At 45.0% G+C, this 26355-nt stretch overlaps 1 protein-coding gene across 9 annotated transcripts; it reads left to right on the top strand.

Moving 5' to 3' along the window:
* The first annotated feature begins 381 nt into the window (after window positions 1-381).
* On the top strand, window positions 382-25858 carry tjp1b (tight junction protein 1b). Of its 9 annotated transcripts, none has more exons than XM_076142544.1 (29): window positions 382-562; window positions 11491-11547; window positions 11750-11874; window positions 11992-12094; window positions 12240-12555; window positions 12652-12690; window positions 12860-13014; window positions 13161-13329; window positions 13432-13576; window positions 15027-15160; window positions 15746-15851; window positions 16364-16514; window positions 17243-17351; window positions 17430-17649; window positions 17799-17983; window positions 18077-18172; window positions 18447-18529; window positions 18653-18863; window positions 18974-19074; window positions 19193-19543; window positions 19847-20089; window positions 21079-21933; window positions 22353-22441; window positions 22774-22989; window positions 23095-23231; window positions 23339-23804; window positions 23937-24154; window positions 24491-24574; window positions 25556-25858. In XM_076142544.1, the coding sequence occupies exons 2-29, from the start codon at window positions 11500-11502 to the stop codon at window positions 25648-25650; spliced, it is 5250 nt and encodes a 1749-aa protein (XP_075998659.1). In that variant the 5' UTR covers window positions 382-562; window positions 11491-11499; the 3' UTR covers window positions 25651-25858. The 9 variants fall into 9 exon arrangements, with proteins under 9 accessions (XP_075998659.1, XP_075998657.1, XP_075998658.1 ...); XM_076142542.1 differs by having other exon boundaries at window positions 24491-24595; XM_076142543.1 differs by having other exon boundaries at window positions 382-577; window positions 24491-24595.
* The last annotated feature ends 497 nt before the right edge of the window (window positions 25859-26355 follow it).

The following is a 26355-nucleotide window of genomic DNA, read 5'->3' as shown; positions in this document are numbered from 1 at the left end:
GGCAGTAATTTCCAACTTATCTACACGACCATGTTATCGTCCCATGATTTAAAAATAGATAGGTCGAGTCCATTTTTCAAGACTGGCATATTTCCTGAGATTAGTTTTCAATGCGGGTGTTCTTACATTAACAATAGTCTTATGATTACATTCCTTGGACGTAAACTCTATGGAACCCGGTGCGTCACCACGAACTGTTCATTATTTTCTGTGCGTTATCACTCACGCATCGTCGGCGGTTTGCTTTGAGAGGAATGGCGCTGGATGCTGCTCCTGCTGCTGCTGCTGTTGCTGCTGCTGCTGCAGCTGTGTGGACCGCTTCTCTGCATCTCTGCTCCCCCGCGGAGTGAAGCGAGTGGTTCGTTCCGGGCGAAGCTGTCAGTGTCACCGCGGCGGAGAAGCAGCTGAAGTGAGCGAGCGGAGGGGGGAGAGCTGCGCGAGGCTTCATCCACTGCCTGCCATTGCAGTGCGGCGGCTGCTGCTCTGAAGCCACACCGGGAAGACTCATCCTTTTCTGGGAGATTTCCTCAAGCACGCCGCGAGGGCCATTGCTTTTGCGAAGGTGAATGTGTTTTCTGTGAGTACGATATTTGTGGAAGTATTTTTTTTCATGTGGCCGCAGGAGCGGACTGGATGCTCAGTATGTCCCCCTGCGGATACAAGCGAGCGGTACGGTAACTTAGCTACCTCAGCTACAACTACGCGCTATGCTAAAGGGCTAGCTATTTACCCAATAGGCTAACGGTGTCACGTTTTCTACTGATTGGAAACGCGTATAATGATTTGCATTTTCTTTATTTTCGCTGAGCCTGTAGAAGACGCCAAATTGCGCCACAAAACGCCCCGCAGTCAAGCTGTCACTGAACGGAAAGGCTGTACCCACAGCAAGTGCGCGGAGCGTCCAGGTAGCGTTAGCTCAGGAGGGCTAGCCTAGCTATGGGTACAAAATGTCGGCCAGCTAGGGGATGGTTTGACCAAGGGGGTATCGTTGTGAGAAAGGGGGCATACGATGTAGAAAGTGTCACGGCTGCGAGGGGCAGTGTGAGGCGCGAAACGGAGGTCAGGCGCTAGACATATGACATTGTTTGTTAGGTTTTAGAAAGGTCACACGGTGTCGCTCCTTGCTTTGATGGTCAGTCAGTAAAGCCAGAGAGGGGTCTTGGGGGGTCTTGGGTTAAGTGGTGGGCTAACGTTAGCTGGTTAGCTGAGTGTAGCGGTACCAGCCTGTCAGGGTGCTGGTTAAGTTTAGCCCGCCGGTCCTTCTGCCATGTCAGCTGTCTGCGCTAACTGGTTGCATATTTTGATAAGTTTGTCCCCCCACACACAAGAGCATAAAACACCAGCCGGCCGGCACCTGTTGAATACAGATAGATGATATCGCGTCTGATTGTTATTGTTTGTTGTGTCGGTATATTACCCGGTCCGTGTGTTTGTTCGCTTAATGTTATCCATTCAACACAGGCGGGTGACGTTATCTGGTTGGCACACGGTTCCCTGCTTATCAGTCTGACTTGAGCCTGGAGATAAAGATATAAAATCAGCATGGAGTCTGGATATCGTTGTGATTTTGGTTCAATTCTGCTCCTTTAACATCGCTTCTTCAGCACGTTTAAAGCTTCCATTAGAGTCATGTGAAACAATCTACTGAACTAATGTGACTGCTCCATCTGAGTGAACAGAGCAGTGAGTGTCCAACTTCCTCACCCAGTAAGCAAGCATCATGTTGTAGTAATGTTAATGTCTGAGTTAAATATGGAATAATTGGTAAACTTCATTGTTGCACGTCCCAAAATTGTTTGCCTGTAGTGGAATCATTCCAACATGTCATCACTGGCCGTAGGACAATAACAGAGGACAAATCAGCCAATAAATGCTTTATTACACCATTCATTGGGACTTTTTTGGGGAGTAATTAACATGTCAGTGCTATGGCAGGAATCCCTCTGGGGAGCATGTTGCCTGATTAAAACATAATCTAGCTGGTCAAGGACAGCCATATGTTCTGTAAATCATGTTGCCCTAAGCTGTCATCGGGGCAACAGTAATCTGAATTATGGTGCTTTTGGAAGGACAGACATTTCAGATGTTTCCCTTCACAAGTCAGATGCGACTGCAGTTTTGCAGTTGATTGTATTAGCAATAAATTGTCTGGGAGAAGGAGCTAATACAGTTAGATAGAGTAGTAGGATTACATTATCTTGTCTGTTACTATAAGGTGCAGTGTGGAGAAACAAGCATGTATGGTTTCTACAAAGTCAAGGAGATTAAACTGTCCTGTTTGGTCAATGGAACACACTTGAGTACAAGTAAACACACGTCTGACCAAATTTGATATAGTTGTCCAAGAGGCAGATGGTCAGCAGTACATACACTTTATTGAGACAAGGAATTGGTCAAGCAGGTCAAAGATGGTAGGGGAACTGAGAGTGGCATGTGAGATCAGAGTTTGCAATAGCCTAGAGATGCTTCTTCAATATTGGTAATTGTTAAAACATATTCAGATCAGCGTGAAGATAAAAACACTTTTTAATACTGTAATATTGTACTTTGACACACGTTGAGTTCATGCCTGTGTCATTCAAAATGTGCTATTTATAGAAACATGACTTAGTTTGCAGAGTATAACAACTTTTTTTATATAGAGGTGTAGGTACTAAGGAGAAGAATCCATACTCATCAATTAGATCTTACTGTGTTAACGAATGGAATATATACATTATATATATACATTATGGCTGTGACTCCAGTAACACAGAAGCTCACTCAGCCTGGCATAAATCAAGTCCATCATAAATCCCCATTAGGAGGAGGTGAAATTATCGGGATGAAGAGGATTGCAAAAACTCGAATCAATCCCATATCAGCATGAACCTCCTTCTTCTTATAGCGCAGAACCTTGGCTTATCAAGAGTGTTTTTCATTCGCTCCGTTGTCTTCACTTCAATCACTGTGTGACAGAGAGAAGGGAGGGGCGGTGGGCAGCGCTGCTTATCAGCACATTCCTGCCCTCTTGTGTGTTCAGTGTGGGGCGCTGATAACTTCCACCGGACTGATTGAGTTCTGGAGCTGATATTCTACCACATCTGTTCGGGACACAGCGTGTTCTGTTTATGCTCACGCTGTTTGTTTACCTGCATGTTAGAACTTTTAATCAGAATAACCTCACTTGGACATGCTGCTTACAAGCGTGTAGCAAGCAAAGTGTCAATGTGGCAATTTTTGCCTCAAGACAACGAAATCAGTCTGCTGTGCATGTGAACATACTGAATCAGTCTGAGTGATGTCAGAACTGTCTGTCTCAGTGAAGATCATGCAGTGCTATCAGAACTTCTTGATATCCTCAGAGAATACCTAAAAAACACAAGAGGGATTTAATGACTGCTGCATGTTTGTACTGAAAAGCCAACTAGTAACATGGAGCCATTTTGTTCAGTCTTTTATGTCCAAGCACCAGGTGCACTGCAGGTCTCACACAGCGTTTTTGTCTCTTGCTATCCTTGCGTCAGATACAGACAGATGCGTCCCAGATGTATGAGTGACTCAAGTGTCAAAAATATGGAATGCACAGAAAAAAAGCACTGGGATAAAAAGGATTCTTTGCAGTGTAGCAATAAAAGAAGCTAATTAGTCACATTATACATTATGTAACCAGTTGGGATTTTGTTTTCTCATGGCTGCAGTAGTGATTCGCATTTACAAATTTAAACATTTAAACAGATTGAAAGGAATCGCACATACAGTACGTCTTATTGCACCAACTGTAATAAAATGCTTCAAACATGAAACAGCTGCTGCAACGTCGTCCTATAGGCAGCGAATAATGACTTTGCAGTCACATCGAAGCCACAGCTGCTGAGCTATAGGTGGTGGTGGACAACTGGAGAGTCTTTCTTAACTTTATCTCATTACTGCTGGACCTGAACACGCTTCTCTCTTGAATCGTTGCTTTTAAAACAACTGTGACTATTGATAGTGGTGTTATAGATTAGCTAGCTTGTTTTCCCCCATATCCCATTAAATATTACTGCTACTACTGATAATGATAATCTTTCATTTGAGATTAATCTGCATACTTCATGCAATAGGCCTAAACAACAAAACTGAAGAGGCTGAAGTGCTGGAATGCTGACTTGTAGTGATTAGCGAGCCGTGTTCCCCTCATGCTTCTTCTGGTTGATGGGAAAATGATTTATTTTGAGACTTGAAGACAGAAGCTGGTAGAGAGAGTAAAGTATGTATGGAATCTGTCACCGCTCTCAGGCTCTGCTGATGAATGTAAATTTAACCCATCGGCTCGCCAGCGGTGACTGGATTTAAAGTCAGGTTGGTCCAACTCAATCGTTTGTTGTTGTTGTCGTTAAGTCTGAGCGACTTAGTTTTATGAACGACATTGTATTCTCACTGAATAGCGTTCAGTCTGGAATGCGTCTTATTGTTCCTGGTGTGTTTTTACAGTATATCCCTATGACAAGTTTGGGCTTGTGCATTTATTTTGTGTATGGATTTTCGATGAAAAATCTTCCTGTGTGTTGTGTTGTGTTGTGTTGTGTCAGTCACACACAGATCAGTGACAACAATGCATTCCAGCCAGTGGCCATCACTATTTCACCCTTCCTGAAGAGACGTCGTCCTCATAATAAACAGATACTGCAGTGTTTATAATTACAGTCTGCTATATGCCAGGTATTTGTTGAGAGCAAGCAGACCTTTTACACACAATGGAGAAGGTTTCGGTCAGTGTGGGAAGTAAGACATTTGTTATGGGGCAGTTTTTGTCCCCGAGGAGATTTTAGGGCAATTTAAAATATGAGAAAATACAAAATCCACTGCTACTGGTCTTTTGACACATGGTTGGACATGTGGTCTCCTTTGGAATCACTTCTTTACAGCCAACGTCTTCTGCCCACGATATCATTCGATTTTTTATCAACTTCAGTCCTTAGGCAGTCTAATTTCCAGTTTTCCCTCGTTGAATGACTCACTGGCTTAATGCTTATTGTCGATTTATTGCTAGCATGTTTTGGTGATGAAGGATTAGTTTGTTCTCCTCAATGTTCTTTCGCTGGCTGCCTCATGACGTACCCGTTCCATTTATCTCAGCAACGAGCAAATTCATCCTCTCACTTCCCTTTCATGAGGAGCACTAGAAAATGTATCCCTAGCTAACAGGCAATGTCGTAATTTGAAACAGGCTACGTATCCGCTATCAGTTATCAGTCATTCATTTGAATCCATTAAAATTCCGAGTTCATTCCTTACATTACAGTCGGCGATAAAGAGGGCATTTTTATGTCTCCTCATTTATATTTTTAGTGGCAGAAATGTTGAATATAGGGGCAGTTGTGTGCTTTAACCCTTGTGATTCTTTGTTATTTCTGGTTTCAGTGCATTTATAGGTATAATGCTCTAGGATTGATTTTACAGTGAAGAGTTGTCACAACAGTTTGTAATGTAGAAGTACAGTAGCCTCTGTTGCTGTAGTTACGCCTGTCCTCAAGCTGATCTGACACAAGGCTCAGCGCTTATAAGTCATAGCTACTGTAGATGCTTTAAATTGCCTTTAAAATGTAAAAAATAGCTGAAACAGTCCTAAAACAAATGACAAAGAACTTCCATTTGAATATGTGCTGCAGTGATGGTTTCCTCTGGAAGATCTGATGTCCATGATTGTGTTTGATTTTGTACTGCGAACTCATGGCTGGGCCTAGTAAATCATGTCCTGAATGCTGCCGTGTCTGCGCTAGTTGGTGGTTGGCTGTAAAGTAACACAATGTAATGAAACTACATGTTAGCACACTCAGAGGCCCATTAAAACCTCAGCTACAGTCTGTGTAATAAAATATTTCCTAAGGGGCTATTAAGTGCAGGCTGCGGAAATACTTGTGTAAACAAGCAACAAATAAGCTATGCTGGCTTCATCCATTGAAACATACACACAGGACAGTGACATGTCAACTTAGGGAGGCAGTAGCTCAGTGGGTACAGCTTCCACTTGGGAACCGGAGGGTAGCTGGTTCGAGTCCTTGCCCAGGTGCCCCCGAGCAAGGCACCGAACCCTCAATTGCTCCCCCCTCTGCGAAGGGTGGTAATGTAATGTCAGTCGCTTTGGATAAAAGCGTCTGCCAAATGATCGTAATGTAATGTAATGTAATGTAACTGCTGGAAGGTGGAAATGGATTCCACTGTAAAATAGCTGTTAAACTGCATTTTTCGCTACTGTTTATATGTTCACATTACAACATTTTACTTTCTCACACTCCTCCTCTCTGTATGAAGTCATGAATGTCTCTCTTCTCAGTCTGCCCACTGTTTAGCCTTAACATGTTGTGCCTGTTATTCTCTTTTCTACAAGCTTTTAATTAACAAATTGGTAAATGTCACTAATCTGTGCCGTGTTATTGAGAAATCGACGTTAATTTATGCATTTAATGCAGCACACCTGGGGAAGAGGGGCGTCATCGTAATGTTCAGCACGCAGAGAGAATTGATGGATTCTGCTCTTGTCCAACACGGCACCTCAATGGTTAAGTCCGATACAGCATTTTACACTGCGGGTGGATGTTCGCTAGTACAGAGGAGTCCCATGCTGTAGCGGAACTGCAGATCCCACACAGATCGTTGCCAAGCCAGAGGGAATTTGCTTCAATCCCATGAGCATTTTTTAGGGGGGGGGGAGACTGAAAAAGGAGGGAGAAACTTTAGGGGGAAAGATTTTAGGGAGAGGGCATTGAACCACATGGGGCAGAGGAACTGTTTTAGTGGAGCTTTGAACCAGCATTTCTCTGCCTTCAGGGTTGTTTCATAACCTCTCACCTGTGCTCCGAAATTTAGTAGTTTCAGAGCCAAGAAAAAGAGGAGAAGGTGGGGGGGCGTGTACCTCCCCGTCCTAATTGGTGCGGTCATGCACTGAGCTGACGAGCTTTTGCAGGAATCTCCCACTGGATGTACGGGCGGAGTAGAAACACGTTTTGTCTGCCTCTGTAATGACCGGCATGAAGTGATGTAAGTACCTCCGTCCCGCCTATTTAAACCCTTGTGCATCAGACTTTCTCTGAATAGCTAATGGACCGAATAGATGAATGGAACGAGCGAGACGTCTGTCAGCCTGTGGCCCTTTTTTATTGCGTTGTTATGCGGTTGACGTTGCCGGCAAATGTTTAGTGATTAAGTTTTATGTGGGAGTGGACTAGATTGAATCTTTTGACCTTCGTATCAGATGTGCAATGCTGCATTTCTGCGTGTGTGCTTCATTAGAGATCCGCAGTGCACTGTCAAGCCATGTTGCATGTGCAGAATGTCACCTAACTCTCCGGGGGGACGGGGGGACGCCTCTCTCGCCCGCTGTGGCACGGACCCTCATCAGCATTTGAATATGTTATCTGAGGCAGGGGAGTTTTAGCAGTTGTCAGCAATCCTGGGCGAATCGTTTCCAATTTTGGAAGCGATCAGTCATCTTATTCTACTTGTTTGCTGCTTCACTGCCAGCAGCCAAGGTGGAGTGTGATCCCACTGTTGTTTTCTGCTTTTTGGCTCCAGTTAGACGGTGTTCTCTAACTATGCCCATGTCATTCACCCGGTGTCATTCTTGGTTTGATTGAATAATGATCTTGTTCCAGATTGTAACATTGGTGCTTTGGCGTGCATCACTTTCAGTAATTTGTGACCATTGATCCAAGCATGGAGTGAGAGTTTCTCCCTTTGGAAACCATTTTTGAATAGCCACATTCTCCATCCTGACACTTCTATGAGAAATGTTTGTCTCCGTCTAACTGTGTGTATATTGTATTGTGAGTTTCCCTTAAATCTCTCCGTTGCAGCATCACAACGGCAGAATTAATGAGAGCTATTTTTAGCCGCTCTGTTCCATAGCGGTCAAAATTGAATGAGGCTCTGCCTCGTTTCTTTAACTAAATACTTCAGCTCAAATCCTCTCTCTTACTTACTCTAGTCTCTTACTGCAGAACCCAGTTGTGAGTCATTCCAAAACAAATAAGCAAATGTTATTCAAGAATGATACTCCAAAACAAACACACCGCCATCTTTCCTGTGAATGGGTTGTATTAGATTAGTTTTATGATGACTCACTATAAATGTGATTTTAATGTGCAAGCCAGAGTTTCTCCTATTGTACACATTTTCATAGTGAATATATTTGTATATTTGTAAAAGAAAAAAAGCAATGCTGTTAGCTTTACCGAACACATAAACACAACAAAAAACAAAACAACATAATAGAGACGGGGCAGGACTGACATGGTGGCTCCAGTTAAGTGACGAGAATTTTAAGCAGAATGTGAAGATAAGCACCTTGACCCCTGTCACTTTATCATCTTAACTGTCTAAAGACGAGTACAAAGTGATCGGTTGACTCATATTTCAATGTGTCAGCTTTGATTTGGCATATATTTATATTTATTTTTAACCAATCTTTTGATTTTTTGTGTTCGGTTTAGTGATCTCAGCCGTATTTGCCAGGCAGAAATGAAGATCTTCGCCGACATTGGATAGTTTTGATCTGCAGCGTGATAAACCTCATTGAGCATATTATTGTCCCCCCAAGTTGTGCTGTTTGTCATTCAAGCGTTGACTCAACACACCCCGGCTTTCCTGTCCTCTCCTTTCCATCTGTCTTGTATTCCTGGCTCCCAAGTTGCTTGGTTGTAATCCCCCAAGCGTGGCCCAACGGCATGGTGTGCACCCACTGTGCACCACAGCGCAGCAGTGGCCAGGCCTGGCTCCGACTCGTGGCACAGAGCGTCTGTTGGCACCGGTTGTTTATGGGCAAAAAGGGCCACAGAAAGCCATCAGTCACTGGATGCTGACAGCATTAATGACATACTGCACCGAGGAGCAGCGCTGTGTGTTTAGGGCACGGTGGCACATTGTTGTTTTGACATTACTTTCTCTTACTTGTACTTGTCTGTCTTATTATCTGCTTGGGCTTTAAATAGGGCTGAATTTGAATATGTGAGAATGTGTGAATAGAGCAGATTTTATTCTCTTTTTTTGTTTTGATTGTGATTTTAAGAAATGTGTATTGTTGTGACATGAATGTTAGTTGTTAAGCAGACTGCTCTTAAACTTGCCTTTTGCATGAAGTCAGCAGTTGTATGTAAAGGTAAAATATTTCTAAATTGATTGAATTGTTTTTTCCTTTTTGTTGTTTTAAACCTCCGGTGGTTGAGAGGAACCTTCAGACACGGCCTGGAAATGTCAGGCCACTTGAACAACACCACACTGTTCCTCCTCTGTTACCAGAGCAACAAGCACTGCAGGAGGAGAAAGCAAAATTACATCCCTTCAACGTGCAAAGTGGTTGTGTGCGAGTGTGTGTTTGTTTGTGTAAGAGAAATTGTAGTTTTCCTCCTGTTTTGATTAATTTCAGACTTTACACATGAATAAACAGGTTTAATTGTATCGGACGGGCATTCTGTTGAAATTAATTTCTCAGCCGATAAAATCACTTTTCTCCTGACCCCGATTGCAACATTGTGCATTTGTTTATGCAAATGTCTTATGTTGCATAAATTCCCATGATGGATTTCTGAAAGTGGTACTCAATTGGAAACAAATGCCTTCTTTAACTTTGCAATCCGGTGGTTAACCCTCGATAAATCTCCACCAAATATTCTTTGCATCAGCATTTCCACAGTGCACAACACGGGCATAAATCCTCCTCCTAAGAGCAAACTTTCCAGTAAGAATTCATGTCTCTGTTTTCAGCTGTCTTGTTGGTATTCACATGGCTTTTTTTTTTTTTCCTCTCAAGTGCGGCGTATTCAGTGTAAAAGGCCAGGGGGAGTTCCCTCTTTCAAACTTTTGTTCACCCGCCCTTTGTGCCAGTTCCACCATAAGGGGCTCAAGGAGTTTGACTGTTGCTGTCAAACCGGGGAACTTGTGGGGATACTTGTAGCGTCCGAGTTCCCATACGCTAGTTAACATTAGGCCAACAAGAAGGAGGAAAACCTGGGTGGTAAAAACAAAATAACGGGACGGCAGAGGAACCGGCTCGTTTGTTCACACTGAGCTTTGCCATCATGGATTAAAAGAGTAAGACATTTCTTTAAAATCGGAAATGATTTTGCTTCAAAGGGTTTGTTTTGTTTGTTTTTATTTCACCTGGGGTTTATCTAAGATGTGGTTATGAATACCTTTTAAGTTAAAAGCCGTTTAGGATAATGCTCCGGGCTCTTGGAGGGCAGTGAAGGTATCATGCTGAAGGTGCCAGCAGGGTATTAAGCTCAGGGTCTGATGCTGCTTCTAATGGAAGATTTATCCCCCTTCATCTTTCATTATGCTTTAATGTTCTGCCACATGAGCTCATTCCTTCTTATGTGTTTTGCTGGTTGTAAGTGTTGAAGGGGGTCAAAGAAATTACCTGGCAAAGCAGCATGGAAATGTGACAGTTTCACATATTAAGGTCACGGACCTCCCATCAGTTTAGATGACAAATGGGGGTTACTGCACATGCCACTGTGGTGCAGGTTGTAATATGCTCCATTGGGATGGACCTGATAGTATTTTATACACAGTCATTGAATGCAAAATGCGTTGTGAGATGGGGAGGAGGGGGGGTGAAGGTGAAACGGCATAAAAGGAGATCTATTTGGGTCGGATGACAGCACTGTCCTAACAGCACGCTGTCCTGTCTCCTCTGGATTAGATTGGTTATTAATATGAAGGAAGGTGTATTACTTTTTATATTAAGTCTCACAGCCAGTGTAGTCTTAATATACAGTATATATGCAGCATATAAAGGATTTTTCTTTTAAATCATGGTACCTATTGCATTCAATGCGCCGTAACCAAGAAACTAGCCATAAAGGAAAGTATACCTACATGTTTGACGGCAGGAATCACACTCTACTCTGTGTGTGTGTGTGTGTGTTTGTGTGTCTGTGTGTGTGTGTGTATCTCCTGTGCCCTCTGCGTGTACAGACCATTTAAATTTTTGCAAATGAAACAACACAGAAACGGAGCTTGAGAGTATAATAAAACGCTTCTTTGCTTACCAGAGGAAATTGAGTGTAAATGGGCTACAAACATTTACTGTTACATGATTCAACTTAATGATGTCATATTGTGCTGTTGTTCTTACTTGTTTTCTGCTGTATTTTATAGGGCAGCTTTTAAGGTTTAATGTGACTCAGTGTGTAGTCTTTGCCTTTACCTGCAATGCAGAAATTATGGAACTAGATTAACCCTAAATCCCCCCGGTGGCTGTTATTTATAAAGGGAAAAAGCAAACCTTCCTAACACTGCACTCACTTTTTCTCAACCGAATATTATATAAGGTATATGCTCATCCTTGTGTTTAGTGCCTTGCTTAGGGACATGTTTATTTAGGTTGAACCTCAGTTATCGATCTGTCCACTCAATAGACACATTTTCTATTTGTTGTTTTACTTCTTTTGACTAGTAAACAAACAACGCCTGGTGCTTCTGACCTGTCATTGAAGTTAAATGTTCTCGTGTGTCTGTGTCTTACAGAGCGCAGCAATGGAGGAGACTGTCATTTGGGAACAGCACACAGTAACACTACACAGGGTGAGTATCTGCATCCTTCAGTGTTGGAACGCTGTCCACCTGCGAGCTTGTTGGCAGGGAGACCTTAAGAGGACTTAATGTATTGATTTGTTTAGTTACAGCTAAAAAAATAGAAACATGCGATTCAGGTGGGATATCTACTGGCAGGTTTCCCACTGTAATAGCTGGATGAATGTCTAAATGTGTGTTTCTCTGTGTTCAGGCACCAGGGTTTGGCTTTGGGATAGCCATATCAGGCGGTCGGGACAACCCTCATTTTCAGAGTGGTGAGACCTCCATCGTTATCTCAGACGTGCTGAAAGGAGGCCCGGCTGAAGGCCTGCTGCAGTAAGATTTTGTTCCATTATTGGCAGCCTGATCAGATGGCTTGTTAGTAATAATAAATGACCCTGCCTGCCTCCCTGAATGTCTCCAGCATGTCTGACCCGTGTGTCCCCTCTCTAGGGAAAATGACAGAGTTGTTATGGTCAATGCTGTCTCCATGGACAATGTGGAGCATGCATACGCAGTCCAGCAGCTTCGCAAGAGTGGGAAAATTGCCAAAATTGTGAGTGTCAACATCACACAGCCTTCTGCATTCTGTTTAAAGACTTTGCACCTTTCTCTTGGTGGTCATGATGAATTTGTGGGAGAAATGACCCAAAGCGTTCGGGTCATCTAAACTGATCTCACGTCTCATTTCCTCCCGCCAGACAATCAGACGAAAGAGGAAGGTGCACGTCCCCATGGGCCGCCTAGGGGAGAGGGAGACCATGTCCGAGCACGACGAGGAGGAGGACAGTTATGATGAAGAGATATACGAGACGCGGAGTGGACGTAGCACGGCCTACAGTGGCTTAGGCGGGGCCATGAGTAGGCGCAGCGGTCGCAGCAGCGGGCGTAGGGACAGGGAGCGCGAACGCAGCGGCTCACGGGAGAGGAGTCTCTCCCCGCGCTCAGATCACCGCTCGCACAACCTGCCCCCACGTCCTGCCAAAGTCACGCTTGTCAAATCCCGTAAGAATGAAGGTGAGGCTCACAAATTCTGAGACAAAGAAACGCATTTTCATTATTTACCAGATTATCAGACAGTTGTTTGTTTGTTTTTTGTTTGTTTGTTTTAAGAGAAAACCGCTTCTAGATCAGGGTTGGTTAACAGCCAAAGTAAGCAGAACTTTCCATCCACAGCAAAAATCCAAATTAACGCAAGTAAATCTAAGTAAAAGAACAAATAATCTTTAATCCCAGTGGGAGCAGCATTTGACAGCCAAGTGTGAATTCCTTGTAAACTCTGTGCTAACACCATTTTTGTTGCTGTCGTTCACTTTGTAAGCAGAATATGGCCTGCGCCTGGCCAGCCACATCTTTGTCAAGGACATTTCCCCAGAGAGCCTGGCAGCCAGGGACGGCAACATCCAGGAAGGGGATGTTGTGCTGAAGGTGAGGGAGAGAGAGAGAGAGAGGGAGCGCGAGACAAAAAGGCAGATGGTGAAGATTCATTTCACTCGATGTCAATGATTAAAAGATGGAACTGTTTTTATTATTGAGTTAGTGGTTCAATTTCAGTTTTAGCACTGCAGAAAAATTGCCGGTTGTCATCTTAGACGCTAAGGATGTCTTTCTGATTCTTTCAGATCAATGGCACAGTGACGGAGAACCTCTCCTTGATCGACGCCAAGAAGCTAATAGAAAGGTCAAAGGGCAAGCTAAAAATGGTTGTTCAGAGGGACGACAGGGCCACACTGCTGAACATCCCTGACCTCGACGACAGCATTCCTTCAGCAAACGCCTCTGACAGAGATGGTGAGAGGGAGGTGTTAAGTGTTTGGGCTCAGCTACATTAAGACTCAGCTGAGGCTTGTGTGGGCGTTTGGTCACTGAACTGGGATTTTCTCTTTGACCCAGACATTTCAGACATCCATTCTCTGGCCTCCGACCATTCCAATCGATCGCATGACAGGCGTCGCAGCAGCCGCTCCCACTCTCCAGACAGACGCTCTGAACCCTCAGACCACTCCAGACACTCCCCCCCTCAAATCAGCAATGGCAGGTGAGGTTGTCATCCACAAATATGAATTTTAGCCATTTAGATTTGACCAGCTTCAAATTCACTGTTAGACTTTTGTATTTCCTGTATTTTTGTCTTCGGAATAAGATAATTTTGCAACATTCTAACATCTAGGTCATGGAACAAAAATGGAGTGTTCATAACTGTTTAATATTGCCTCATTTATTCTCTCATACACCAGCAGTTGGAGAATACCGTAAGTTTGGCGTCCTTGCCCTTTGTAAATAGTTCTTAGCGGTAGCCGTAAATCCTCAATAGATTTGAAGTGGATTAACAGATGAGTAGAGCTAGAGTTGTGTATTCAAAGTGTCCTCACCAACACCACTGCAATAGAGAGGTGATGAATATTTGATGAACTCTGGCTGGTGTGTAACCACGGAACGCTCACACCAGGGAAATCAGTGTTCCGGGTTCCAATACCGAGGATTATCCGATGAAAATATTACAGAGGCATTATTATGTCATCTCGGGTCTTGTTTTGACTCGGGGATTGGCTCTGTGAAAATGCCACACGACCTCTGGTGTGCTGAATTGTTGTTTTTGAATGGGCAAATCCGACTACTTGTTTGACACAAGGGCAGCGTGTCCAAATATGAGGGAACGACAGGAAAGTCACCAGCTATCAGCGTCACCAGTCGCCCGGTCTCCTCTCACGGCTGAGCATTTGCAGAGACTTCTGTTATATTTAAGGATGTCTGATCGTATTAAGATGTCCCAGAGCGCCGGATCTCATGACTAAATAACGCTGAATCCACACCACCTGAACACGTAGTTGAAGGAAGCTTTTATTAACAGGAAGCGGAGGTTGGGACGGGATGTTGTTTATCTGGGGTCTGATGTGCGACCTTCGGCCTCAGCTCGCAGTTGAAGGAAGCTGGCAGTTAACAGAAGGGCCTCTGCCAGGACGTTTAGAAAAGGCCGTTTTTTTTCCCCCCTCTCTCCAGCTCTGCCTCTTTGTGTGAAGAAAGCCGTGTTTCCTCAGTGTGAAGTCTTGCTCGTGCGCAGCCATGTGACTTTGAGGTTTGACTTCTGAGTGGAACCAAAGCACCGGGCTCCTTCTGCGTCCACATTGAGGAACAATCTATGAATGCCAACATTTATCACGACACACTAAAAGTTGTGCTACCAGAATCAGAATCCACTCTGTCACAGTGGATAAACTGAGCTAAAAATAGACCAAACGAGGGAAGACAAAGTGGTGACCTTCAAGACTTTGATGGTGCCTCAGACTTTTTTTCATTCCCCGGGTAGCGCACAAAGACCTCTGCAGTGTGATGAGCTTTGAAAACTTACATTCAGTCAAGGTTTTGTATTCAGCAGTGTACGACCTTGGTAGAGCCTCAAAGTTCTTTCTCTCCTTAATGTACTATTTATAATCTCCTTTCTTTTCTAAAAACATAAATTGTACAAACACATCTATTCTTGTCTACAGTCACAGAAGTCGCGATGACGAACGGCTCTCAAAACCTGCTTCAACACCATCGAAGCTACCAGAGGAAATTCCTCTGCCTAAACCGAAGGAATCAGCTATTTCCAGAGAGGACAAACAGCTGCCACCACTCCCAGGTCAGAGCTACAACCACAAGCCACTCAAACAACCCTTTGTTTGGCTATTTAAGAGATAAATGTCTTCTCTTGAACTCTCTCCCAAGTCCATATCTCTCAGACTTAATCTCAGAACCCTGAAGGAAATACAACACCCAGACACCCATGTATCCTTCTCATTAGCAATAGAACCTTAAATGGCTCTGTAATGGTGAAAGGAACCTTGTTTGAACCAGTCAGTTGCCCTTTATAATGGCATAACTAACAAAAAAGTCAAATCCAGGAGCTTGCTGAGTCTGGCAGAGTTTGCCTGGAACCAAGTGGAAATAAACTGTATGACTTGATCGACTCTGACGCCCCTCCCAGCCTGCAGCGCCCTGCTGCCTGTCTGTTTGACCTCTCTACTCAGGACACTGTGCCCTAAGTGTGTGTCTGTGTGTCTGTGTGAGAATGCTTTGCTTTATGTTTACAAGCAACTTTCATCTGTACGTGCTTTCTCAGTTCAACGGATGCATTGTTGATTGTATTTCTTATATTGGTAACTTCATGTATGTATGTATGTATGTATGTATGTTCATTATCAGTCTGTTTGTTTTGTCCATTCAGAGCCCAAGCCAGTGTACGCTCAGCCTGGACAGCCAGATGTAGACCTGCCAGTCAGTCCCTCTGATGCCCCTGTGCCAAGTGCTGCCCACGATGAAAGCATCCTACGGTAAGGAGCACATCATATCTTTAAATCCATAAAATAAAAACTTCTGTAAAACTTTCATGGGTAGATAAGCCTGAAGGCAGCTGTCATGATGAAAGTCATATTTGGTGCAGAACCAGCACATCTCAGAAAAACCTTTCTGAAACGCTCCCATGCACTGTCATCCCACTGTCTGTATGAATCATGACATCTGATGCACCACACCTGGAGGTCAACACGGGTACATTTGGTTCCTAGGAACTGAGAACCAATCTGGGTCCTAAGTAAGGCTCAGGTCCAAGCTACATTCATATTCATAAGTTTCGGGTAGGGATTAATTGAATTAAATTGCGATACGGCCACAGGCAATATAACAGTTAACACTCTGAATAAACAGCTGACAATAGAGGAACCTGTCTGGGCCAAGACTCACTTAAAATTCATGAAGTGTAATTGGTATTGGGAGGGAGGAAAAGGAAATAGTGTTGTGCCATCACAAAATCAGCCCGACCTATTGTCTCTGTCCCCGTCCTCAGGCCAAGCATGAAGCTGGTGAAATTCAAGAAGGGTGAGAGCGTCGGGTTGCGACTGGCTGGGGGGAATGATGTGGGCATCTTCGTCGCCGGAGTGCTGGAGGACAGCCCAGCTGCTAAAGAGGGCCTGGAGGAGGGCGACCAAATTCTCAGGGTGAGATATTTCATGTTTCCGTGACCTAACTGCAAAATTAACAACTGAATAAGATGAATAAGTACTTGAACAAGTACAATTATCTCAAATATACATATTAGATATTATAGTAGCTGTTACTGTATATTTAAAGTGTACTATAAATACTTTTTTTTTTTTTATTGTCTGTCTTTAACAATGAAGGTTGCAAAGTCTTTTACGGTGTGCATCCCCAAACTTTCCCCTTTTGGTCATGGTTACACACACTGGCTTCTCTAAAAATTCCTGTACCTCTGGGCTGGTCTCCTAGCAATGGCCCTAAGGGAGCAGACACACACACACACACACACACACACACACACACACACACACACACACACACACACACACACACACACACACACAAAAACTGTTTCCTCTAGCTGTGTTTGTCCCATTTCTTCACAGCCATTTATCTTTCTGTTTGTACCTCTGCCTTTCCCCATGTATAATGAGGAATGTCTCGGGTCCTTGCAGTGCAGTAAAACCTGCAGTAACCGAGGCAATGCTGAGAACAAGAGGGGCTATGTAAACCTTAACGTAAACTGAGATTGACATGCATTTATTATAGGATAGATGATACTCATTTGAGATCATTTAAAAGCTTCAAACCACAGAAAGCATTACACTTATTATACTCTGAAATGTGTTACCCAAAACCACAATTATACTTAATGCATTCATATCACATCTGTTGTCCCGAACACCAGGTAAACAATGTAGATTTTGCCAACATAATCCGAGAAGAGGCGGTGCTGTTCCTGCTGGACCTTCCTAAAGGTGAAGAGGTCACCATCCTGGCCCAGAAGAAGAAAGATGGTAAGTGACATGAGCGAGATTAGAGATACACTTCTGTCGGTCTCGTGTCCTCTGGGTCTGACTTACTGCTCTGTTTAGTGTATCGCCGGATTGTGGAGTCAGACGTTGGCGACTCCTTCTACATTCGGACACACTTTGAATACGAGAAGGAATCTCCATATGGGTTGAGCTTTAACAAGGGGGAGGTGTTCCGTGTGGTCGACACGCTCTACAACGGCAAGCTGGGGTCCTGGTTGGCTATTCGCATCGGCAAGAACCACCAGGAAGTGGAGAGGGGCATTATCCCCAACAAAAACAGGTAACTGCATTGGCTGCACAGGAGTTTTCAATAGTACATCATGACACATCCCTCGTTAGTGCCAGATATGTTGATTGTCTTCATAGCTCCATTAAACACGAGACCTGACCTTCATGATAAGTGTCCCTCTTCCTGCCATTTGTCCGCAGGGCTGAGCAGCTCTCCAGCGTGCAGTACACACTCCCCAAAACAGCAGGGGGTGACAGGGCCGACTTCTGGAGGTTCCGTGGCCTTCGCAGCTCAAAGAGGAATTTGAGGAAGAGCAGGGAGGACCTTTCTTCCCAGCCTGTCCAAACTAAATTCCCAGCATACGAGCGGGTTGTGCTAAGAGAGGGTGAGAAATCTAAATGCGTCCTCTCTCCTGTGTAGAGAAATATATGACTACATGCACATTGTGAGTCTGTTAACTTCCTTTGACTTTGTGCAGCTGGATTCCTGAGGCCTGTGGTGATATTTGGGCCCATTGCTGATGTGGCTCGAGAAAAACTTGCCAGAGAAGAGACGGATCTTTTTGAGCTCGCAAGTATGTTTGAACATTATGTTGCAAAGAGAACTCCCAACTAAAATAGATAGAGCTGTCACTTTTATGTTAACTTAATCTACTGATCATTTGTTCAGATGATTTGATTTATCATTTTGTGAATAAGATCACTTTAAAGTCCCAAAAGAATTGAATTTACAGCGATGTCAGACAGAAAAGCCCCACATTGAAGTTGGATTTAAGAAATTTGTCATTTTACTTCATAAATGATTAATGACTTATACTTACTTTACTTTACTTTTAAAAACATTTTCAGAAAGTGAACCGAGGGATGCAGGAACAGACCAACGGAGTTCCGGAATCATTCGTCTCCATACCATCAAGCAAATCATTGACCGAGTATGCCTCCCTCTCTTATTTAGAATTTGTTGTGGTAGTAAATTCCGATATCTTTCTATGTTTTTGCCTATGATTTGTGAAATTCACTTCCAATTTGTCATTCATTCCTTTGTCTCCCTAAAGGACAAACATGCTGTGCTGGACATCACTCCCAATGCTGTGGACCGGTTGAACTACGCTCAGTGGTACCCGATCGTCGTCTTCCTCAACCCTGATAACAAGCAGGGCGTGAAGAACATGAGGACCCGGCTGTGTCCAGAGTCCAGGAAAAGTGCCAGGAAGCTCTATGAGCGAGCCATCAAGCTGAGGAAGAATAATCACCACCTCTTCACCAGTGAGTTGGCACTGAATATGAAAACACAATCAAGACAAATATTAATTGTGTTCCATTACATGTGTTGTTGTTCTTGATGGAGTGATGGCAAGTCTGTCGTATTTTAACAGCTACCATCAACTTGAACAACATGAATGAAGGCTGGTATGGAGCTCTTAAAGAGACCATCCAACAACAGCAGAACCAGCTGGTCTGGGTGTCAGAGGGAAAGGTGAGTGTTCAGTGCCATGGAATTCAAATATGACCCAAACTGGAATATTTGTTTGGAGATTCTGCTAATCTGTCTGAAGAAAGGACACAAGTTGATTTCTCTGCTCTGCTCTGTTCAGGCGGATGGCACTACAGAGGATGACTTGGATATCCACGACGATCGCCTGTCCTACCTGTCGGCGCCAGGCAGCGAATACTCCATGTACAGCACAGACAGCCGCCACACGTCTGACTACGAGGACACGGACACAGAGGGCGGCGCGTACACAGACCAAGAACTGGATGAGACTTTGAACGACGAGGTTGGTCTGCCCACTGAGCCCGCCATCACCCGCTCATCTGAGCCAGTGCGAGAAGACCCGCCTGTAATTCAGGACGCCCCGGGTTACCCTGGATACCAGCACCCCGCGCAACCTGATCCAGCAAATCGCATGGACCCAGCTGGGTTCAAGATGGCGGCTCCTCAGCAGGTAATGTCCATATCTGATGCTTTTGGCTTTAGTCTTTGACTAAAGTATGTGACTGAAGAAAAGATTTAATAGCTCATTCATGTTCAATCCTGTGTCCTCAACTTTGTTACATGCCAGTGTTCTTTGCTAAGTATCAACCTGTTTTAGAAGCTACTGGTATGTTTTCTCTTCTAACCACATTTTTACAAATGCATTTTCTGGCTGGTGTAAAAATGATTCAGTGTAAGAAGAAGAAGGGGTGAGCTGTTCTTTGTGTGCCCTTGGCATGCTGTGTTATAAATGTCTCTTAACAATACTTCACAGCAAGATGAGGCTGCTCTATCCATGCCCTCGCTGTCTCCAACCGTGGTAGCCCCCCCTGCCGTTGAGCAGCCTGTACAGCTAGAGGGTTTACACCTAGAGGAGCCACCTGCTGCAGCTGCAGCTCCTCAGGGTGACTCACTTAGCAGCCCCAGTCCTGCCCCTGAGCTTAATCTGCCCCTACCACCACCACCACCACCACCACATGAACCCCATCCGTCTGGACCGCCTGGTCCAGAACCAAAGGTACCCGCTGCTGTTTCACCAGACACTCGGACCGGGCCTGGGCCCCAGCCTGCTGTTTTAACTGCCTGTCTTCTCGCACATGCTTTCCACTCGCTCTCTGCATGAACTGCCCACGCTGTGTGACTCACTGAGCCCACTGTGTGCCTCTGACCCCCAGAGAAAATGTGCGACAGACTAGTCCACATACTATGCCACAGTGGGCTGCGAGGCCAGAAGGACTGGTGCATCTGAGTCTTTGACCAGGATGAAGACATCCACAACCAGCCATAACTGTAGCCTTGTACTTCCTTTGCATGGCTCTAATGTTTTTGGGTTCCTTTCAGCTTTAACTCTTCTGTAGATGAACGATAGTAGCACTTGCAGTGGCATCATAGTGCTAGATGTTTCGTCTGTTGTAGTGCCAGTAGTTGACATTGCATTAAATGCAAACTGAATGTTGGTTGCATGATGACAGCTAACCTGCAGACAGTACCGTTGAAAAATACTTCTATCAAGCAATTCTCCCTATGGAAAAAGAAAAGTGCATCAACACTCTGCATTATGTTTTCTATGTAGTTGTATCGTCCTTAATAAATGTCAACAAATCAGCCGTCCTCCATAGGAAGCACTGTTACTAGATTTGCTGTCTCCAGGCTACACATCATACGTTTGAAATGAGGCCTTTCAGAAATGAACAAATTGCTTGTTAGTGCATTCATTGCAAAACGTGACGACGTATGAGATTCACTATTAAACCTATGGATTGTTATCATTCATGAAAGGCATCTTGTCAAACAGGCATTCAGAGGTGTTTTGGGACAATGGATAAAGGTCTGCTTGTGAAATTGCACTTGGTAGTAGGAATTTTCTAATCATTTGTTTTCAGTGTTTATCTTTATCTGGTGTTGGGAAAAAGGACTTTTCCCTGACTGCTTTCTGTCCCTCATCATAAGATCAGAATGATACAGATGTGATTGATGTATTTATTTACTATGATTGTTTCTTCACAGATGTACAAGAAAGACCTGTACAGTATGGAGGAATCTGTGCGAGTCAACCATGGCCTGAAGCAGTCTCTGAGCTATAGTCACCAGCCCCCCTACCAGGACAAACAGCCATACCGTGAGTACGACCACCCGCCTTATGGATACGATGGAGGCGGCTACGCAGAACCAAAGCCTCACAACTCTGACTCTCACCTGCACTACGACAACCGTGTGCCTCATTACAATGAACAATGGCCCCCCTACGACCAGCAGACCTCATCCCAACCCGCAGGTTACCAGCCAGGCCACCAGCAACCCATGGGCTATAACCCCAGGTCCCCATATGAGGACGGGCCAGGGAGGGACTACAGCCCCCCGCAGCCGCGCTACGATGAGGCACCAGCCGTGGGCTACGATGGCAGACCACGCCACAATAAGCCCGGGCCCATTCGTTACGATGAGCCGCCGCCGCCCCCGGCCCCAGCAGGCTACGACGCCCGCTCACCTTATGAGGCAGAACACGGATTCCCCATTAATTCACCCAGATCACCCGAGCCTCCGAAGCAGTATTACGCCGACTCTGGTCTGAGGCCCACCTACATATCTGGGCCTTCCAACCGGGCATACAAGCCAGGGCTACATGAGCCTATGATGAACTCTGAACCCACCCTTCCCCCTCCAAAACCAGAGACCCTGCCCTCCCCAGCTGAGCCAGCGGTGACTCCAGGCAGTAAGGCGCTCCCCCCTCTACCCCGAGATGACCAGGATGAGGACCCAGCAATGAAACCCCAGTCGGTGCTCAATAGAGTCAAGATGTTTGAGAACAAGCGTTCTGTGTCTATGGACAGGGCTAAAGAAGGAGATTCATCAGCACTCAGGGTAAAGTTCCTCACAGGACCACCTCTGAGCCCCCCTACCCCTCCCCAATCTCTCACTCTATTTAAGGTGGTAATATAAATCCTGACTTGAAAGTAATCCTGTCACAAATTATTTAATTGACATAAAGGAACATTCATAAACAAAGAGGAAAAGCCTTTTGCTATCATGGTGTGAAACAATTATTCAAGCGGCCCCTTTCCCATTACACAGACATTATTGAAGCTTTTTTTCTCAGGAGTGTAAATGATATCAACCTCCTCTTCTTTGGTTACCGTGGAAAAACCTGTCAAACATAAAGACAACAATATTCTTCTAGATTTTGATAGATTCTGCAAAATTATTTTCCCCCGTCACATGCAGCAGTAGACGTGTGTGTGTGAAAGGTAATACATTCTGAAGACATCCCTGTTATTTTCCAGCCTGCAGAGGTTCCTAAACCTGTGAGTGTTCCTGGTCCGGTGCTCAAGGCCAATTCCCTCAGCAACCTGGAGCAGGAGAAGTCCTACAGGTACGTCTTCCTCATTACAGCATCCTGGCTGCAGAGCGGCTGGGTGAAGGACACTACGTTCATCTTTGCAGCGGCGTCTCCAAATCCATACATTATTGTTTGTGCTCCATCTAGTGGACATCAGTCAATATGCAGCAAACCACACTAAGGTTATTAGTGTGGTTTGAACATTATCAGATACTAAAAGGTGAATAGTGGCACCTGCTAACCAAAACCCTGGTAGAAATGTAAGAATCTGCACCTCGGCAGATCCACTAACCCGCTGTTTTGAATTCTTACATGCTGGTAAATCATTGCGGCTCTTTAGTGAATCGCTTTGACTTTCTCTGTAGGACTCCTGAGCCACAGAAGCCACAGTCCAAACCCCTGGACGATATGGGCCGCACCAACCACTATGACCCAGATGAGGATGAGGAGTATTACAGGAAGCAGTTGTCCTACTTTGACCGGCGTAGCTTTGACAGCAAGGCCATGGGCCAGCCCCCTCCTGGCATTAATCGCTTCCACGATCCGCCCAAACCAGCCCAACTGTCTTACCCATACAACAGGTCTAACTGCATGCCACACATCAAAAACAGGTCAGGTCTAGTTCACTCGCACCGGGAATCACTGCTCTTGATTAACCTGTGCTGTTTGCCGTCTGCCAACTGTAGGGTTGAGTCTTTGGAGAAGGTGAGTCCAGTGGAGAAACGCTATGAGCCTCTGCCCCAGATCAGTCCCTCCTCCCAGTTTGCGCCGCATCCCCCTGCAATCCCACCCAACACGCTGCCCAAACTCAGCCCCACTGATGGTAAGATCACAACCTGCCGGGTGCTCAGTCTTCTAGTCGTCTCGTTTATTATTTTCTGTGTTACATCAGACAAGACATTATAATTTTATCATGCCTTGTATTTCCAGCAAACCCCATACCCGAGCTGTTGAGCTCTCCTAAACCTGAGCTGGTGGCTCTGAGGCCTCCAAGCAGGGACGAGTCCTCACCAGGGGGCTACCTGCCATCCAGAGGCCTCTCTGACAAGTCCCCCGTCAACGGCACCGAAGCGCCCCCAAAAACTCTGGGCACTCCCGCTCCCACCGGCTACAACCGCTACGTTCCCAAGCCTTACACCAGCTCGGCACGGCCGTTCGAACGCAAGTTTGAGAGCCCCAAGTTCAACCACAACCTGCTGCCCAATGACACACAGGTGAAGACAGACCTGCTCAGCAAGCCCAGTGTGGTGAGTAACAACGGCGGAGGGAAGCTTCCACTGTCACCACAGCCCCTGGATCACGACAGCGGCCTGGACACCTTCACTCGCACTATGGACAACAGGCCCAAATACCAGCACAATAACATCAATGCCATCCCCAAAGCCATCCCTGTAAGGTAAAACCACCGAGAACCGCTTCCTCCTGCTGGCCAAGAGCCCTGAGGTCGAGGAGAGTAAATGCTAAATCACTCATGTGTATCCACTCTTGTTCCGACCGACGATGCTGACCTTTCCCCTCTATCCTTCAGCCCCAGCGCGTTGGACGACGATGACGAGGACGAAGGGCACACGGTGGTGGCCACGGCGCGAGGGATCTTCAACTGTAACGGCGGAGTCCTGAGCTCCATCGAGACGGGCGTCAGCATCATCATCCCCCAGGGTGCCATCCCCGAGAGCGTGGAGCAGGAGATTTACTTCAAGGTGTGCCGGGACAACAGCATCCTGCCCCCCCTGGACAAGGAGAAAGGTCGGTCCCACGTTCCTGCAGCCTTCCTGCACATCACCAATACAAGAAACAAACAGCCACTTCTCTGTTAAATGATGATTGCTATTGTTATTATGATATTATGTCCCGCCAGACTATCGCTACAGTATAAGCTCTTATAGGTTCAGTGACCTATCACAGCTTGAGTGTTACCACGCAGTGGAAAATAGCCTGAGGAGTGAGAATAGATGAATGTAAAGCTGTGTGTAGACGCCGAGGTAATTAAAAGCAGATGTACGGTCAGGATTGTGTTTGGGTGTGTGCGCTGAGTCATTGCTGCGCTTTTGCATAACGAAGTCTCGATGTGTGTCCATGTAGGAGAAACGCTGCTAAGCCCACTGGTGATGTGTGGCCCTCACGGACTGAAGTTCCTGAAGCCAGTGGAGCTGCGCTTACCTCACTGTGCATCTATGACCCCTGATGGTTGGTCTTTTGCTCTAAAATCCTCCGACTCCTCGTCGGGTACGCTGTCCTCTCTCTGTCCTTTTTGGGTCTGTGGGCTTTGGTGATGAAGGAGAGCTTTCTTCATGTCTCTCATTTCACCATTTCTTCAGTTTCCCATATTCCCTTTATTTCTACAACTTCTTCTTCTTTTCATGCGTAATAGGAAGTACAGAGCCGTGTTTGATAACTCTTAGACGCCTCGCTGCAACCCTTTTGTTACGCAACTTTTTTGGTAACTGGAGTGTTTTCTTTCATTGAGAAGACATGCAGTTTGTAATTTCAGTTTTGAGAATCTCTACCAACTTCTGTTTGGAGTAACAAAGCTTCATTCCCTCTTTATTACATATTATTATTTCATTTAGTAACGTTATACATACATAAATAATTCAAACATAAACCGATCACCAAGACTAATGGTTAATGTTAAGCACTCTGAATGTTGCATTGATGATGCATCTAACATAAACATATGGTGACCTAAGTATTAAAAGGTCCTGTCTGACCCCTGACCTGTGTTGGGATACTAACGCTTTAAAGAGATAGTTCACAATTTTACACACACGCTCTGATTTACAGAACTATTTTGAGCTCCAGGGCTTCAGGGTGAAACTCGCACCTTCACTTTGTTTGCTTTATGCAGCATGTAGAGGAATCAAAGTGCTGACTAAGTCGTGCCGTTTGAGTTGACGGCTCAAACATGAAGGGTCGTTCCCATTGCGAGTGTAGGTGTGAGATTGGCAGCTGACCTCACACACTGACAGATGTTTTGGAATATTAAACACACGAATTTGAGAAATAGCAAGAATAACCCACCAAGACCATAAAAACATCCTTCACTAAGTTCATGCACTTGACTCCTTCTAAGTCATGTTATGAGCGGTAAAAGAGGGAGAGAGACGCTCTTTGCGGCTGACGTCTTGTCTTTGTCTTCCCCCGCAGGTGATCCCAAGACCTGGCAGAACAAATCTCTCCCCGGAGATCCAAACTACCTGGTGGGTGCAAACTGTGTGTCTGTGCTCATTGACCACTTCTGAAGAGGGCAACAGCTGGCCTGTTACTGAATGTGATGAACAGGGAGAGAGCAGGCGGCTCCTGCTGTGCTCCCTGAACCGTGGCAGGGTGCACAATGCTCGATGAAGTACGAACTCGATACTCTCACATTGTTTACTTGTGCCCGATAAAAGAAAAAAAGAAGAAGAAAAAAAAACCACAGGGGAGGAGTCCAGCATCCCAGAGGCTGAACTCGTATTCCTTTCTTTCATTTGGTTTGGTGCTTTCAAGGCTTGCAAAAAATAAAGATTTAAACAAGTTATTTAAACAATGGGACTGATGTTGGAATGCATGACCAGTGCCACAGACTGAATAATCTCATTTTGACATTTTTAGCTCATTTTGTAAAAGGTTAGCAGTGCGAGAAAAAAGGTGAATTTTGGAGACGTGTTGAATACCGCAGTGGGGAAAATTTGCGTACTGTATTAAACTCACAAACGGCAAAGTTGTTATATGCAAAACTTGGAAGTTTGTGAGGTCTGCGGTTCATGCGTTTACTCTCATGAAGGATCTGGAAGGACTTGGGGAACGCTGAGCCTGACTGTAGAGCAATGACGGAAAACTTAGGCATCATGAAGATTTAAAAAAAAAAAGAAGAAAATAAATAATAATAATAATAATAATATGAAGAATGGAGGTTAGGTATTAGTATCAGACGCCCGTTTGTTCAGACGGGGCTCTCGATGTTT

This window comes from Genypterus blacodes, unplaced genomic scaffold (assembly GCF_046128005.1).
Source record: "Genypterus blacodes isolate CSIRO-AG114 ecotype Tasmania unplaced genomic scaffold, CSIRO-AGI_Gbla_v1 ptg000021l_1, whole genome shotgun sequence".
NCBI lineage: Eukaryota > Metazoa > Chordata > Actinopteri > Ophidiiformes > Ophidiidae > Genypterus > Genypterus blacodes.
This window is presented reverse-complemented; position numbering and strand designations above follow the sequence as displayed.

Bases quoted from the DNA above. Each gene is read 5' to 3' on its own strand.
- tjp1b (XM_076142542.1), top strand. From the start codon at position 11,500: ATGGAGGAGACTGTCATTTGGGAACAGCACACAGTAACACTACACAGG. The intron at 13,015-13,160 runs GTGAAGATTCAT...TGATTCTTTCAG, and splicing joins GCGAGACAAAAAGGCAGATG to ATCAATGGCACAGTGACGGA. The intron at 20,090-21,078 runs GTACCCGCTGCT...GTTTCTTCACAG, and splicing joins CGCCTGGTCCAGAACCAAAG to ATGTACAAGAAAGACCTGTA.